The 18,045-nt window shown below is 38.8% G+C and overlaps 1 protein-coding gene across 1 annotated transcript; it reads right to left on the minus strand.

Annotated features, from left to right (window-relative positions):
* Positions 1–2,974: 2,974 nt before the first annotated feature.
* Positions 2,975–8,066, minus strand: CLEC12B (C-type lectin domain family 12, member B). Its single transcript, XM_010858620.1, has 6 exons — positions 7,966–8,066; positions 6,096–6,194; positions 5,442–5,660; positions 4,775–4,929; positions 4,255–4,370; positions 2,975–3,282 (listed from the first exon to the last, which is right to left on the minus strand). The coding sequence occupies exons 1-6, from the start codon at positions 8,054–8,056 to the stop codon at positions 3,132–3,134; spliced, it is 831 nt and encodes a 276-aa protein (XP_010856922.1). The 5' UTR covers positions 8,057–8,066; the 3' UTR covers positions 2,975–3,131.
* Between the last annotated feature and the right edge of the window lie 9,979 nt (positions 8,067–18,045).

Here is an 18,045-nt window from a genome sequence, read left to right on the forward strand (position 1 = left end):
AGTTCTAATGAGGTGGATGAAACTGGAGCCTATTATACAGAGTGAAGTAAGCCAGAAAGAAAAACACCAATACAGTATAGTAACGCATATATATGGAATTTAGAAAGATGGTAACAATAACCCTGTATACGAGACAGCAAAAGAGACACTGATGTATAGAACAGTCTTTTGGACTCTGTGGGAGAGGGAGAGGGTGGGATGATTTGGGAGAATGGCATTGAAACATGTATAATATCATATATGAAACGAGTCGCCAGTCCAGGTTCGATGCACAATACTAGATGCTTGGGGCTGGTGCACTGGGAAGACCCAGAGGGATGGTATGGGGAGGGAGGAGGGAGGAGGGTTCAGGATGGGGAACACATGTATACCTGTGGCAGATTCATTTTGATATATGGCAAAACCAATACAATATTGTAAAGTTAAATAAAATTAAATTAAAAAAAAGTTCCAAACCCTTGGCCAAAACCACTAAGGCCTGCCATGATCTATCCCCTCTCACCTTCTTCCTGAGGCTCAACTGTTTATGCTGGTGGCAACCCTGTACCCACACTGCAGACTCACAGATCTGTGCCTTTGCAAGTCACATCACCTGGGACGATGATGCTCTCCCCACCCTTGCCCACCTGGAAGAGTCCTGTTCACTTTTCAAATGCACACTAGGCAGCATTTCCTCCTCCTCTACTGTCCTCTTTCCACCTCCTTTCTCCTGCTCATTCGACAGTACTTCTTTTAACTACTCTCTTTCCACCCAAAGCCCTTTCTTTATCACTCCCTGATTTTTTTACTTTTCTCATTTTTAAGGTTTAATTATAGACAGTAAATTGCGCCCCTTCTAGTCTATAGTCTGTGAATTTTGACAAATTCTGTGTCTGTTTTTGTAACTATAACCAGTTCCTTAACCAAAGAAATCAAGCCCTCCACCCACTCCCAGCCCAGACAGCCACAGATTTGTTTTCTGTTCTGTAATTATGCCTTTTCCCATGTAAATGGAATTATTCAGTATGTAGCCACTTAGCAGAATGCATTTTAGACACATTCAGATTGTTTCTTGTGTCAATATCAGATCCTTTAAAATTGCTGAATAGTATTCCTTTGTGTGAATGTACCACAGCCTGCTTATCCATTCCCAGTTGAAAGATATTCTGGTTGTTTCTTGTTTTGGATGATTATGAATAAAGCAACTACGTACCTTTTCATATTAAAAAAAAAAAAAAAAAGAACACTGGAGTGGGTTGCCATTTCCTTCTCCAATGCATGAAAGTGAAAAGTGAAAGTGAAGTCGCTCAGTCATGTCCGACTCTTAGCGACCCCATGGACTGCAGCCTACCAGGCTCCTCCGTCCATGAGATTTTCCAGGCAAGAGTACTGGAGTGGGGCGCCATTGCCTTCTCCAGTGAATAGAGTAAGTTATGTCAAACATTTTCCAAAAAACAATTTCTACATGGGATACTTCCTTCACTGAGTTGTTGTTATTTAGTTGCTGAGTTGTGTCTGACTCTTCTGCAACCCCATGGATTGTAGCCCATCAGGCTCCTCTGTCTATCGATTTTCGCAGGCAAAAATACTGAAGTGGATTACCATTGCCATCTCCAGGGGATCTTGCAGACCCAGGGATCAAACCCGCATCTCCTGTGTTGGCAGACAGGTTCTTTACTGCTAGTGCCACCCAGGAGGCCCTAGGGTTATTGTGAGAAACAAATAAATCAATAAATGTAAAGTTCTAAGGGGACTCTCCACATAAATCTGGTGTGAAGACAGGTTTGGAAATCATGTAATTATTCAATGAGGAAAGAGTTATCCAAAATAAATACAAAATTGGGCTCTCCCAAGGCAGTGTGTGTGTGTGTGTGTGTGTGTGCGTGTAATAGCTCCCAGGAGTTCTAACCAGGGCAGGAGAAAAAGATATAGTAGACAGAGAGAGAGAGACTGGTTGAGATTCTTGAGACACACTGTGTCTCATATGCCAAGCTATCATAAAAAGCAATGAGGGATAAACTATTCTGACACAAGAAGCTAATATATCCTCAAGAAAACCTCTGGATTTACTCCTACGCTGTAGAGGCTGCCAGGGATAACATGATGATAGCAGGCCAGCAGGGAGAGGACTATGAGCAATAGAATCTGATCAAATTTCAGAGTCACTCCAAGGTCGGAAACAAAAATAGTCATTTTTAGTGAATATGAAAGAGAGTCCACGAAATAAAAATTAAAAGACACAAGATTTCAAGGAAAAGAACTGTAACCTCTTTTTGCAAACAAACTAGCCAACAAAGATATCAAAATTATTAATAGCAGATATTTCTCTGGAGAGGAACAATAGAAGAAACTAGCTTTCCCATGAGAATAAAGAAAAACCCAGTGTATGGAGGTCAAGTGCAGAGTTTTTGACCTTCAATGAATAATTTTATATTTCTGGGAATGACAGTGACAGTAGGCTACTTTTAAAAAGAAATGATAAAGTTGCTTTTTAAATCTGTACATATGAGACTTCCATTTCAGTCTTATATGAGAATTAGTAAACCTGTTTACTTGAACTATGAGGCAAGACTACTGGAGTGGATTGCCATTTCCTTCTCCAGGGAATCTTTCTGACCCAGGGATCGAACCTCTGTCTCCTGCATTGGCAGCTGGATTCTTTACCACTGAGCCACCTGGGAAGCCCATCCCTTCTCCAGGACCCCCCAGATTTCTACATGAATCAGCAACTGTCACAACAGGGTTTCCTGGACCTTGTTCCACTGCTGTGGCCTGTCTCAGTTCTGGCTGTTAAATATTTACACATCGCCCCTGTTCACTTGGGCATATTTAACAACAAAGCAAGAAAAGTCTGTTATTTGAAAGAAAGGAAATTGAGTGAAATGAGTCTGAGATTGAAGATGGTCATAGAACAGCCGTTCCTGTAGGTTTCCAGTGACCTTGAGATGAAATAACAAGAACATCAGATCAGAAGGCATCAGACAATGACGTGTAATGTGTTCTGTGTAGCAAGTTTATTTGCCTGTTGCCTGATGGTTTAAATATACAGACAGTCACTATTTAATCTGTTTTTTTTTTCCCTTTAATAGTAAAGCTCTTTCCTTCCTCATATCACCTTAATCATAAGTCCCTTACATCTTGGAGGAAGCATATTAATCCAAGTCTTCAATCTTCACTAATGCAGCTGTCTTCTCGCAAATCCAAGAAATTTCAGCACTGCAGCGGGATATATAAATATTCCCATTTTGAAAATAGGCACATCCCTTGGATTCATTGATCTGAGCATATTCATAAGCACTAAATCTGAAAAAGAATCAATTTTAAATTAATTACAAATATCACATTTGAATCGACCACAATTCATTGTTTTCAGCTTCCCTGACAATGAAACTCATGTGTGTGAATGTTGAAGGACTTCTGTGGCCAGCAACCCTAAAAATCCCTAAAGCTTGCATATTTGAGTTTTTAAAAATTTCCAATTACTCATGATCTCAGATAAAATTATTTAAGAAGTAAGCTTAAATCAGGAGTTTAGAATTTCTATTTTCTCCATAACATGATAGAAACTACCCCATGCAGATTATATATTAAAAGAACTAGAATTCCTTTACTCTGGAACTTTCTGAAGAAAAACAGAAAAATACAATCACATTCTGTATAAAAATATGTTACATTTTACTATGCACAAATATCATTTTGTATATATTTATACATACATGGGGAGTGAAAAGAGAATAAAACAGAGGTTAGAGGAAATGAATGACAACATAGATGTAGTTCTGATATTGGTTCCTAGTTCTTCTGCTAAAGAATTGATGATAACTCTTAAGTAATGACATCAGAAAATGATGATCATGTCTAAATCTTCCATGTGCCCTGGACTGTTTTTATTCAAATGATCTGTACTACACTATAATATTCTTTTCTCACTTCAAGGCTTAGCTCACTAAATCTTACTTGTGATGTATACACTTTTGTTTACTCTATGATAATTTTTTAATCTATAAAATGGGAATATAACAGTGCTTTTATCATAGGGATAATAATAGTTTGAACATCATAAGTATTACTTGTGTTTGTTAAATACCATGAATTTATCTCACACATGAAATGAAGTCCTCCTCATTTCCATCTCTATTAATGAATCTCTCTTCTTGTTGGAGGTTGTACTTTTTTGTATCTAGATATATAATTCTTATAATTCACATTTATTTTCTTTACATTCCATTTTTAATATCTTTTGCTTGTTTCTTTCCCCAATAATTAGAGACTTACAAGGATGGAGAGGGTCTAGAGCTATCCTCCCAAAGCCAACTTCTGCCAGATGGGTCCCAAGATAGTCCCAACCAGAAGAAAGGAAACTTGGGTAATGGTTGTGACCTCAGAAAATCCTGAAAGAGAAAACAGGAAAAAGTTCTGTGAGGGGCACATTCCTGTTTGCTGGAGTAAGAGAGATGGGACCATTCATCGAATTCATGTGAAAAGTGAAAGTGAAAGTTGCTCAGTCATGTCCCTCTTTGAGACCCTCAGTTGTGTCCGACTCTTTTGTGACCTGGAATTCTCCAGGCCAGATACTGGAGTGGGTTGCCATTCCATTCTCCAGGGAATCTTCCCAACCCAGGAATCAACTGGGGGTCTCCTGCATTGCAGGCATATTCCTTACCAGCTGAGCTACCAGGGAAGCCCAATTCTTACTCAAAATGCACTCAAAATTCCTACCATGTGATTCAGAAATTCTATTTACTTTCAAATACATGAATAATTTCTCTAACCAGGGAAGGAGATTCAACCTGACCTTTTCTTCTAGGCTGTCTATCTTCACCAGCGTGGAGTTCTTGTCCATGCAGTTTTTTCTACTGTTAGGCCAGGTTTTTTCCTCATTTACTGCAAAATAATAGCAGCTGGTTTGGTACCATTTCCAGGTCTTAGGACAAGGATTGCATTTGTGGTCTGAAAAAGAAATTACACCCAGTAGCATAAACTCAACAACTTTGGAGAGACCAGCACCTGGAAAATAAATCATTCAAATTGACAATAGGGCTTCAAAACCAGCAACCCTAAAAACAAACCGCTTTAGGAGCCCCTGGAAATAAAGTCATCCAATATTATGTGTTGGGACAATGGTAACTGAAATACTCTTTTCAGGGCTCAGTCTTCTGGCCCCAGAAATACCAGTTATATTTTTTAATTCCTTATAACAACAAAATCACCTAAAAATAGTTCATAAAATGAGGAGCTGAAATATCCAGATTAATATCATCCCAAGATGTTTCCCAAATTCACCTCCATGTTTAAAAAAAAAAAAAAGAGAAAAACTTTTTATCTTCCCTAGTCTTCTGTAAATTTATGGCAGCATCATTAGAAGTCATTGGTAACACCCTCTCGTATTCTGATGTGCTGCACATCATCAATCTAAACCAGAGCAACAGATTTGATCTGACTGGTCAGCAAGTCCTGATTACCTGAAGTATGAATGATTAGCTCTTGGCAGAGTTTGATGGCCATTTGTCTCTGCCTCTCCAATAGACTGGAGATTTGTGATTTGAGAAATTCCTCCTCCACAGGAAAGTTCCTGTACTTGCTCAGCTGCTGGGATAAGTTGTCCTGCTGTTGGTGGATGATTTTCTGGAGTTGAGTCAGTTTGTCTGAATCTGAGTTAATTTCGCTGGACATCTGCAAAACTCCAAGACAGAAGACAAACTCATATATATCCTTCCATTCTTTATGACAGCTGTAGATAATTCTCTTAACACAGAAACATTGCTTAGGTTTAATATTTATTAGTAGTCTCTAATCAGGTATCACGGAAAAAACACAACTGATGCCTTTTTATTTCAACTCTTAGAAAAAAGAATAGAAAAATAAAAATCGTCTTCATAGTCTAGTTTGTCAAGAGAAAACCATGTATTCAGGGCAAAATCCTCATAACAATGAAGTACATAATTTTCAGGTTTATCTTGGAGGCATAGAGAATGAGAGATAGCTGAGGTGGCAGAAAGTATTAAAGGGTTTATGATGCTAGCACCCATCATATTAATATAATCCAATCTAAATTTATATAGTTTACAGCTATATTTCCTAACCCCTTGCCCTGAGTTTGATGCAAGCACACTTACACATAATTCCCAAGGTCACCAGCCCAATCAGCAGCATCACACAAAGAGTTAGCAGACCCAGGGCAGCCTGACGCCATATAGAGGATGGAGCTGGATACCCTGAAAAAAGCCAACACAAAGATTAGCAAACAGAACTGCCTTGTGGTTGTTACACATTGAGTTGTTTACTTCTCCTACTTAACAACCATCCAGATATTAAAATTTCTCTCTTGCTTCTTCAAATCCTCTATCTCCAAAATATCTAAAATGATACAAAACAAGGGCCCTGCCACAGTTCTCCATTTTTTTTTTCTCCACCATCCTCCGTTGCTTTAAGAGTCTCCTAATTTTCAGGCTTTTGTTTTACATCACCACACATATTTCTTCTTCAAGATGACTGAATTCATGAATGAGATATTGTGGAAAATCCTCTGATGATCTCGACAATGGAAGAAACCCTTAGAACTGCAAACCTCCACAAGGCAGGTGTTTTGTGAATTCTGCCTATATCTACTATGTGTACTATTTTTCACCTAGTAGATAATGAATTGATACTGAATGAGAGAATGAGTGAATATACAAGATAACCTACCAACAGCAGAACAGACCATAAAGCCAGAGGATAACTCTTCAAAATGTAATATCTTACCTATATATATGTATGTATACATATATGTATATGTATGTATATATATTATATATATATAGTTTTTATACTTACCTCACCTTCCTATTCCTTAATTCTGGATCCAGGGGCATCTAGCTTAGTGTCTCAGATAGATGAAGGCAATCTCCAGGTGCCCTGACATATGCACCATATTCACCCCTCCCTTTTTCTCAAGTATTAGATTTTTTTAACAACAAAACATAAATGCATAACCACTTTTATTAGACACATGAAAAGTCTATCCTATCATCTTTTTGTATCTCATCCCCAAAACCGCACATACACATATATACACATACATGCTTAAAATGAAAACAAAGCTAAAAAGCAGGAGAATGTTGTAGATGACTCAGGACAACAAACTGTCCTAAACCATCAGCAGATTCCTGAATGTAAAGGATGTAGTCTGATTCATTAAATTGGATTCCTGATCACAGAAACAGCTATTTCTTTCCATTTGATATGAGAGAATGAGCAGAGGATAAGAACTGAGTCCCAACTCTACCACGTAACAATTGCATGAATTTGGTTAAGTCATTTAATGTTTTTCAGCTCAGTTTTGTCACTAATACTTCAGAGAAAGTACTACTATTGTTCCATGTCTTTCATAATTTTAGTTTGATGAAAGCATGATATCGTGTATATAAAATACTATACACATATCAACATTGATTCAGCATGACTAATTATACTGGGAATTTCAACTTCCCTTTGAAAATTTGTAAGTACTTATAAGACAGAAGCAAGCTCTTGTCTATTTTTACCTCACTTATCCTCCAGTTTATCTTTTCAGATAAAGTTCAGATAACTCTACAAAAAAAAAAATCCCTCTGACTTCTCTAGTTTAGAAGTTTCCAAACTGGATTGTAAAAGGATATTTCCCTTGGCATCTCTCACGAGGTATAAATATCAAGGACTACATTTATAAAAAGAAATCTCAGTCCCCAAACTCAATCTCTGGCATCTTTAGCTGAAATAATTCACTATAACACAGAGCTTGGTGACACACAGCAATATTTCCCAATTTTAAAAAGTCCTGGAAGCCACATATTTCCTCCTCAATGTAAAGCACACCACTCTACCAAAAATTTCTCCAACTTTGCCTCCATTTTGAAAATTCCAAAGCAGACTTCTCAAACAGCATCAATGTCAAAGCCAGCACCTCAGGGTATCTAACATGTGTCCATCCCCCAAGATCACATCTTGCCATCTCTGAACCCTTACCTCTTTTTCTTAGGTTGTTTCTATCCTGATTATTTCCTGCTGCAACAGAATCCTGAAACGTGAGTGTCGCATAGGTCACGTCTTCAGACATTGTAGAAGAAAGCTCTGCTCTTTGGGTAATTAATGTTTCAATATCATCAGACCCGGGAACACAATGTTCTTTGCAAGGCTGGGAGTTCTTATGTCCACACCCAACTGACACAAGACACATCCCACCATCCCCCCATCAGGACGGAATGACGACCAGTTTTTCTGCAGAAAAAGTGAGACAAAGCAACTGTTGCCTTTAGCAATCAAAATACTATAGATCTCAACTCACTGCTCCTTCAGCATTGTTTCTTGCTGAAGCAAAGAAGGGATACTTGGAAGTGGAGCAGGGATGATGGCTTTGTGGGGAAGTTCCCATGATTCTCAGCACAGAGCCTGGGGACTGAATGTTTCCATTTCAGGCTTCTCTGAGTGTCTTAATAATGACACAGGTTGTCCTCTTCACTTGTGTCTAAGGTCAGCTAATCCTGTGAATCTGATTTACTTGCTCTTTAAAAAAATATATTTTGGAAGTGCTTTGTGCATGTGAGATCTTAGTTCCCTGACCAGGAATTGAATTCATGTCCCCCTGCAGTAGAACTGCAGAGTCTTGACCACTAAACCATCAGTGAAGTCCTGGATCTTGGTTTACCCTCACTCATATGGGATATCAAGGAGACACACATAAGACAGCAAGAGCTCTGTAGTTACACATACCAAGACAGGAAGAGCTGTACAGTTGAAAACCACTCATATATGGCTGCTGATTAAAGAAAAAAAAAATGTTGGTGAGAGACAGACAAACAGCTGGTGTTGGCAATAGGCTCAGAGGAAAAATGAACAGCTATTGAAATGGGACATTATATGGGAGTTTCCTTCCTACATGACTATGTTCTTAACAGAATAATGCTCCTTTATATAATAGCTAACACTTAGAACAAGATTTTTAAAATGATTGCTTGATGCTTAGGAGAGTGAAAAAAACAGGCAGGTTAGGGACAGAATGAGGCTGGCCCATGGGAAAATGCTTTTGTTTCTGTTTTTAATGTGTTTGCTTGCTTGGATTTTAGCCCAACGGCAGCCCACAGTCATTGTTGAGGGACAGGTGAAATTCCTATAGAAAACGTGGTCTTCTAGGCACAAAAAATCAGAAGATAGAGTTTGGGGAAACCACAGGGATGGGTACTGCTGGATATTCATAAGGAACACTGATAATGGGGAAATGGTCAGTGTGTTTTTATGCCTCTCGAGGGTTTCTCTTTCAGCTACAATTTACTTAACATTTCATTTAAAAAAAAAATTGATGAAATAACCAACCTATATCTTTTCTTAGGCCTAAAAATGCTCTGAAAAAGTGTTTCCAATAAAACTGAAATAAACCAACTGCACAAAAACTGAAGTTAATCCACAGCTGGGACTATAGGTTTCAGCAATACCCCAATGAGCAATAAAGAGCTGACAATTTATATAGAAAGCATTCTGGCTGTTTTTTGGGGGTGAATATGAGAAAAAATAGCACACCACATGTGTGATTTGTCATTTAGTAGCAACAATCATCAGATTTAACAGTTCTTAGAGGACTGTGTATTTCCAATCTCATCAAACTTTTTAAAACATTCTCATTTATACAAGAAAGTAAATTGTTGTTAAGAACCTGTGGTAGGCAGAAGAAAAGCCCCCAAAAGATGTCTGTGTCCTAGTCCTCAGAACCTTTAAATAGGGTAGTTTACATGGCAAAAGGGACATTTCAAATGTGATTAAGATAACGAATTTTTGAGAGAGGAAATTATCCTGTATTATCTGGGTGGTCCTAAATTTTAACTATTTATTTTGTATTGTGGAATAGCCGATTGGGCTTCCCTGGTGGCTCAGACAGTCTGCCTGCAATGCAAGAGACCTATGTTCAATTCCTGGGTTAGGAAGATGCCCTGGAGAAGGGAATGGCAACCCACTCCAGTCCAGCCTGCAGAATTCCGAACCCCCCACCCGCCCAGTGGCTCAGCAGTAAATAATCTGTCTGCAATGCAGGAGCCTCAGGAAACATGGGTTCAATCCATATATCTGTAAGATCCCTTGGAGGAGGGCATGGCAATCCACTCCAGTGTTCTTACCTGGAGAATCCCATGGACAGAGAAGTCTGGTGGGCCACAGTCCATAGGGTCACAAAGACTCGGATATGACTGAAGCAACTTAGCATGCATGCATAGCCAAATAACAATGCTGTGATAGTTTCAGGTGGACATTGAAGGGACTCAACCATACATATATATACACTATCCATTCTCCCCTAAACTCTCCTCCCATCCAGTCTGCCATATAACATTGGGCAGAGTTCCATGTGCTACACAGTAGGTCCCTGTTGGTTATCCATTTTGAATATAGTAGTGTATACAGGCAACTATAAGTTCATTCTCTGTGAATTTCTTTCTGTTTAGTAAGTAAGTTTACTTGTATCATTTCTTTTCAGACTCTGCATATAAGGATGCCACATGATATTTCTCCTTCTCTGCCTGACTTACTTCACTCAGTATAACAATGTCTAGGTCCAACTACGTTGCTGAAAATAGAATTATTTCATTCTGAGAGAAAGGATGATGCTGTAAAAGTACTGTACTCAATATGTCAGAAAATTTGGAAAACTTAGCAGTAACCACAGGACTGGAAAAGGTCAGTTTTCATTCCAGTCCCAAGGAAAGGCAATGCCAAAGAATGCTCAAACTACCACACAATTGCACTCATTTCACATGCTAGTAAAGTAATGCTCAAAATTCTCCAAGGCAGGCTTCAGCAATATGTGAACCATGAACTTCCAGATGTTCAAGCTGGTTTTAGAAAAGGCAGAGGAACCAGAGATCAAATTGCCAACATTCTCTGGATCATCAAAAAAGCGAGAGAGTTCCAGAAAAACATTGATTTCTGCTTTATTGACTATGCCAAAACCTTTGACTGTGTGCATCACAATAAACTGTGGAAAATTCTTCAAGAGATGGGAATACCAGACCACCTGATCTGCCTCCTGAGAAACCTGTATACAGGTCAGGAAGCAACAGTTAGAACTGGACACAGAACAGCATACTGGTTCCAAATAGGAAAAGGAGTACGTCAAGGCTGTATATTGTCACCCTGCTTATTTAACTCATATGCAGAGTACATCATGAGAAACGCTGGGCTGGAAGAAGCACAAGCTGGAATCAAGATTGCCAGGAGAAACATCAATAACTTCAGATATGCAGATGACACCACGCTTATGTCAGAAAATGAAGAAGAACTAAAGAACCTCTTGATGAAAGTGAAAGAGGAGAGTGAAAAAGTTGGCTTAAAACTCAACATTCAGAAAACTAAGATCATGGCATCCAGTCCCATCACTTCATGGCAAATAGATGGGGAAACAGTGGAAACAGTGGCTGACTTTATTTTTCTGGTCTCCAAAATCACTGCAGATGGTGAGTGCAGCCATGAAATTAAAAGATGCTTAGTCCTTGGAAGAAAAGTTATGACCCACCTAGACAGCATATTAAAAAGCAGAGACATTACTTTGCCAACAAAAGTTCGTCTAGTCAAGGCTATTGTTTTTCCAGTAATCATGTATGGATGTGAGAGTTGGACTATAAAGAAAACTGAGCACCAAAGAATTGATGCTTTTGAACTGTAGTGTTGGAGAAGACTCTTGAGAGTCCCTTGGACTGCACAGAGATCCAACCAGTCTATCCTAAAGGAAATCAGTCCTGAATATTCATTGGAAGGACTGATGTTGAAGCTGAAACTCCAATAGTTTGGCCACCTGATGCAAAGAGCTGAGTCATTTGAAAAGACCCTGATGCTGGGAAAGATTGAGGGCAGGAGGAGAAGGGGACGACAGAGGATGAGATGGTTGGATGGCATCACTGACTCAATGGACATGGGTTTGGGTAAACTCCAGGAATTGGTGATGAACAGGGAGGCCTGGCTTGCTGCGGTTCATGGGGTCACAAAGAGTCGGACACGACTGAGCAACTGAACTGAACTGAACATTCCATTATATAAATGTACCACATCTTCTTTAACCATTCCTCTGCTGATAGACATTTAGGTTGCTTCCATGTCTTGACTATTGTAAACAGTGCTGCAATGAACATTGGAGTGCATGGATCCTTTCAGATCATGTTTTTTTTTGTTTTTTTTTCTGGATACATGCTCAGGAGTAGCATTGCAGAGTTATATGATAGCTCTGTTTTAGTTTTTTAAGGAACCTCCATACTGTTCTCCATACTGGCTGCATCAGTTTGCATTCTGAGTGCTCCCAATTTAATCCTAGGAAAGTGGGGAACCATTCCTAGATGTGATCAGAGAGACGTGAGACCCAAAGAAGGGTCAGAGAGATATAACGTTTCTGGGTGAATACACAGAAAAGGGGCCAGGTGCCAAGGAATACAAAGAAGCTTAGAAGCTAAAGGATAAAAACTCGAGGAAACGGATTCTTCCCACAGAACATTCAGAAGGAGCGCAGTTCAGCCTTGACTTTACCGAGATCGGGGTTGGCATTCTAACCTACAGAACTGTGAGACAATAAACTTGTATTGTTTAAGCTGTTGTTTCTGTGTAATTTGGTAAAGCAACAAACACAAAACTCTACAAATATTTGGAGACTATACATGAGGAAGGAAACAAAGAAATCATTTCTAAAGGCTTCCCTTGGGGTATTAGGTAACTGTACTCAGGAAGAGAATGTGGGTTAGGTTTTTGTTTTCACATGACTGGGGAAGTGGTTTGAAAGGTCTCAAGGTTCACCTCTGTGTGAAGATTAGCTTAGTCAAATGTCTCCAGAATGAACGGCAACCACTTTAGGGGCATGAATTAATATCCAACAAGCTGCAGAAATGCAACAAATTATTATTCAGTAACACTTTGGCATGATCTCTAAATACATAAATGTACATATATTTCTTGTTTATTTTTTTTCAAACTTATGCAGTGCTCAGTCCAAAGCAAGCTAACAAACTAAAAGACATGAAAGTGAAAGAAAGTGAAGTCGCTCAGTCGTGTCCGACCGTAGCCTACCAGGCTTCTCCGTCCATGGGATTCTCCAGGCAAGAATACTGGAGTGGGTTACCATTTCCTTCTCCAGGGGATCGTCCCGACCCAGGGATCGAACCATAGTCTCCCTCATTGGAGGCAGACACTCTAACCTCTGAGCCACCAGGGAAACGTGGGGCAGCTCTAAATCGCACTGTCAAGAATGTGGAAATGAATAATAAATCTACATTCATGTTCTGTTCTAGGTAAATTAGGTGAAGGCACAGACCATTAGTATGAGCAAAAGTTAAATCAAACAAGTAATTACAAAAATGAGAACTTGAGCATTGCCTGATGGTCCCATGGTTAAAACTTGGAACTTTCATTGCCGTGGACCTGGGTTCCATCTTTGGTTGGGGAACTGAAATCCTGGGAAATAAAATTCTGCAAGCTGCATTGCCATAAATAAATAAATAATAATAAATAAATATTAGCTGACCAATTAAAAAAAGGGAGAACTCAAGGTTGTTTTTCTTTGTTTTGGAATTTCATTAAATTTTGCAAAGATGGAGTTCTTGCTTTCATTTCCCCAATTCTTTCATTTGCCTTAAAGTTCCCTTAAAAACTAATAATTTTTTACTATCTTACATGAAACAATACTTTGGTAAAACAAATATGAAGAATCTCACCTGGTTCTGAATTATTTCTATAATGAAGATTGATCCTATATACACTCTACTATTATGGTCCTTAAATGCTATATCATCTATTATTCATTGATTTTAGAAATTACTGCCTATACTTTTCTCCCTTAAAAATTTCCAGCATCTCTGCCTTCCCTGGTGGCTCAGTGGTAAAGAATACACCTGCCAACGAAGGAGACATGGGTTAGATCCCTAGTTTAAGAAGATCCCACATGTCTTAAACCCATGGGCCACAACTATTGAGCCTGCGCTCTAGAGCCCAGGAGCCAAAACCACTGAGCCCATGTCCTGCAACTCCTGAAACCCTCGTGCCCTAGAACCTGCGTTCCACAAGAAAAGAAGCCTCTGCATTGAGAAACCTGTGCACTGCAACTAGAAAGTTGCCCCTACTTACCACGACTAAAGAAAAGCCCATGCAGCAACAAAGAACCAGCACAGAGCAAAATAAGTAAATAAAATCAATATGATTAAAAAAATAATTCCTGCCTCTCAATAGCACTTTGTGCCAGATTATACTAGCAAATAACACTGCTTGTTGCAATCATCTACAATTTCTAGGACATTTCTCCTCATTTCTTCACCATTTTTCGACTGTCTTAAATCTCCTTGTTCACCTCTATTCCTGTCGTGATCATCAGTAATTTCAGTGCTCTTGTAGGTGAAATTCCAATACCCTGTGTGCTCAGATACTGGATTTACCTCCAATAACCTTGACCACACCCACAAATTAGTCACTCATTATGGTGATCATATATTAAAGCTATGCTTTTCTTTACTGTAGTTACTAGCCACATATGACAGTTTAAACTTCTATGAATTAAAATTAAAAACTCAATTCCTCAGTCATTCTAGTCATATTTCAAATAGAATTTTCAGGCTGAACACATAAAAAAAAAATGAACAGCCCTTTTCTAGCTGTTTTACTGTACTTCTCCATTTCGGTAAATGAAAACTTCACACTTAACAGTTTCTCAGCCAAAAACTTAAAATCATCTTTGACTTCCCCTGCTGCTTTCAGATGAATTAAACCCGTGAGAAAATACATTCATTGCAGAAAATAAGGGAACATAGGCATTAAACATAGGAGTATTGTTCACTTGGGATATATTAAAAGAAATAATGAGTTTACATGACAGAAAATTGTGTTCTTGTTTCATTCTTCCATGATCATTCCATTCCCATATATTATTCTTATTTCAGAGTATGCTTTTAAAGAGGGACCTATATTGGATAGTGCCTAGAGAATGAGAAGAATAGGAATGAATTCAAAATTATTTAGAAAAAGGAACGGACAAAAGTGAAAATTAAACTGGAGGTTATCAGATCTAAAGAAAAGATAAAAGCAACGGTAACAAAAAATGACCACTGGGTGGAGCCAAAGGATGAATATAGGAAAGAATTTTTTTTTTTAATGTATATTTATCCAAACAAGGTAATAAAATATTTTGCTTAAACTAAAGGGCTATGAAGACAGACTGATTGATTCAAATCCAGAACATTTGATAAGCATTTACAAAAGTCCAGTGACTTTTGGCAAGTCCCTTATTCTCTGTGCTTCTTTTTCTTATTCGTAAAATTGGAGTAAAATCTACCACAAGGGTAATTAATTAAAGCAAATAGGAGTAATAACAAATGGTATCACTATTATACCAGAATTAATCTTAAATTATTCTGGATGCTCTTAAAAGTGGAACCTTTTGCACAACAAAGAAAACCAGTGACAAAACAAAAAGACAAGCTACTAAGTGGGAGAAAATACTTGAGAAATATTGGTGATGGATAAGGGGTTAATAGCCGAAGTATATAAAGAGCTCATACAACTCAATATTTAAAAAGAGACAACTTGATTAAAAAATTGACAGAATAGACCTGAATAGACATTTTTCCAAAGAAGATACACTGATGGCCAACAAGCACATGAAAAATGCTCAACATCTCTAGTCATCAGGGGAAATAACAAATCAAACCCACAGTGAGATATCACCTCACACCTTTCAGAATGGTTATCAACAAAGAGACCACAAATAGGAAATTTTGGTGAGGATGTGGAGAGAAGTGAGTCCTCCTACACGGTGGTGGGAATGTAAATTGGTGAAGCCACTTCAAAAAACAGTACAGAGGTTTCTCAGAAAACTAAAAAAATAGAACTACCATATGATCCAGCAGTTCCACTCGGGTATATATCGAAGAAAACAAAAACACTAATTTGAAAATACATAGAACTCCAATGTTCACAGCAGTACTATTTACAATAGCCAAGATACAGAAGCAACCTAAGAGTCAATCAACAGATGAATAAAGATGTGGTGCGAGCGTGTGCTAAGTCTCTTCAGTCATGTCCAAATCTTTGCAACCCCATCAGTAGCCCACCAGGCTTCTCTGTCCATGTGATTCTCCAGGCAGGAATACTGGAGTGGCTGCTGTTTCCCTCTCCAGAGGATCTTCCCAACTCAGGGATTGAGCCCGAACCTCTCAAAACTCCAGCAATGCAGGTGGATTCTTTACCACTAAGCCACCAGGGAAGCCCAAAGATGTGGTGTGTGTATATATACACATATATGTATATGTATATGTGTGTGTGTGTGTGTGTGTGTATATACATATATATACATTCCAATTTAGGTACGTATGTGGCATATATATATACCATATTATATATACATGTATATATACACACAAAATGAAATATTACAGCCAAAAAAAAGAACAAAATTCTGCCATTTTCAACACTGTGGATGGACTTAGAAAGTTTTATGCTTAGTGAAATAAGTCAGACAGAGAGACACCAATATCAAAAGATATCGCTTGTATATGCAATCTAAAAGTTAAAATGAATGTGTATGATGAAGTAGAAACACATCTGCAAATAAAGAGAACAAACTAACGGTTACCAGTAGGGAAGGGGCAGGGAGGAGAGGCACATTAGAGGTATGGGACTAAGAGATACAAACTGCTATGTATAAGATAGATAAATCACAAGGGTATATTGTACAGCATAGGAAAATATAGACATCAATTTGTAATAACTTTATTACAAGTATAATCTAGAAAAACATTGAATCTCCATTTTCTACACCTTAAAAAATAATATTGTAGATCAACTGAACTTCAGTTTAAAAAATGGAAAAAAGTTGCCCAATTCTCCAGCCCCCTTCTGCTGCTGCTGCGGCTGCTGCTAAGTCGCTTCAGTCGTGTCCGACTCTATGGGACCTCATAGACGGCAGCCTATCAGACTCCCTCGTCCCCTAGTCAAGTTCAAATGAGCACAACCAGGGTTTGCCTGAAGACTCACCAGTAAGGCTCTATTATAAGACTTTTTTCATAGTCCTCATGATATCTGAAATAGTCTAGCTCTTTCCTTTCTTTGCTTCTTTGGTATCTGCATTCACCACCCTCCCCTAGAACATAAGCTGAATAAGAGCACAACTTTCGTATGTTTCTTTCACCATTTGATCCCCCAGAAAATAGAACAGTGCTTAAGACATACACACAGTGATCAGTGGATACACATTCAACTGACTGGTTAACTTTCCATGAAATGTAAGTTTTGCAGTGATTTTAATAAGATGTCTTGTATCCCAGTATACCATGACATGAATTCTCATGCAAATAAGCTTAATCAGTTCACATTCCTCAATCACAGAACACAGCATACTCCTTCAAACTTAACTAGCTTTGTTTCAGGTGTGTGCCCCCTTGGATAAACTTTCCCCTTTCCTTCTCTTTTCTTATGCAATCTGTGCCTTTTCTTCAAATCTTGTCTATTCCATTTGATAAGATGTGGAGGAAGGCATGCCAACCCACTCCAGTATTCTTGCCTGGTGAAACCACAGACAGAGGAGCCGGATGGGCTACAGTCCATGGGGTCACAAAGAGTCGGACATGACTGAAGCAACTTAGCATGCACATTCCACTATCTAACCTTTTTACTTACAGGGATTTTGCACACACGTGCGTGATGAACATCTCAGTCAGCGTTGTGAAGGTGATCTAATACATTTTCCCCCTTTCATTTTCTCTCTTGTGTGTTACCAAAAGCTCTGTTACAGTTGTCATCTGATAATTATGCATTACTTAACTTATTCACTTCAGTTCAGTTCAGTCTCTCAGTCGTGTCCAACTCTTTGCGACCCCATGAATCACAGCACGCCAGGCCTCCCTGTCCATCACCAATTCCCAGAGTTCACTCAGACTCATGTCCATCGAGTCGGTGATACCATACAGCCATCTCATCCTCTGTCGCCCCCTTCTCCTCCTGCCCCCAATCCCTCCCAGCATCAAAGTCTTTTCCAATGAGTCAACTCTTCACATGAGGTGGCCAAAGTACTGGAGTTTCAGCTTTAGCATCATTCCTTCC

The sequence above is a fragment of the Bison bison genome, unplaced genomic scaffold (assembly GCF_000754665.1).
Source record: "Bison bison bison isolate TAMUID 2011002044 unplaced genomic scaffold, Bison_UMD1.0 scf7180017864390, whole genome shotgun sequence".
In the NCBI taxonomy this organism is placed as follows: domain Eukaryota; kingdom Metazoa; phylum Chordata; class Mammalia; order Artiodactyla; family Bovidae; genus Bison; species Bison bison.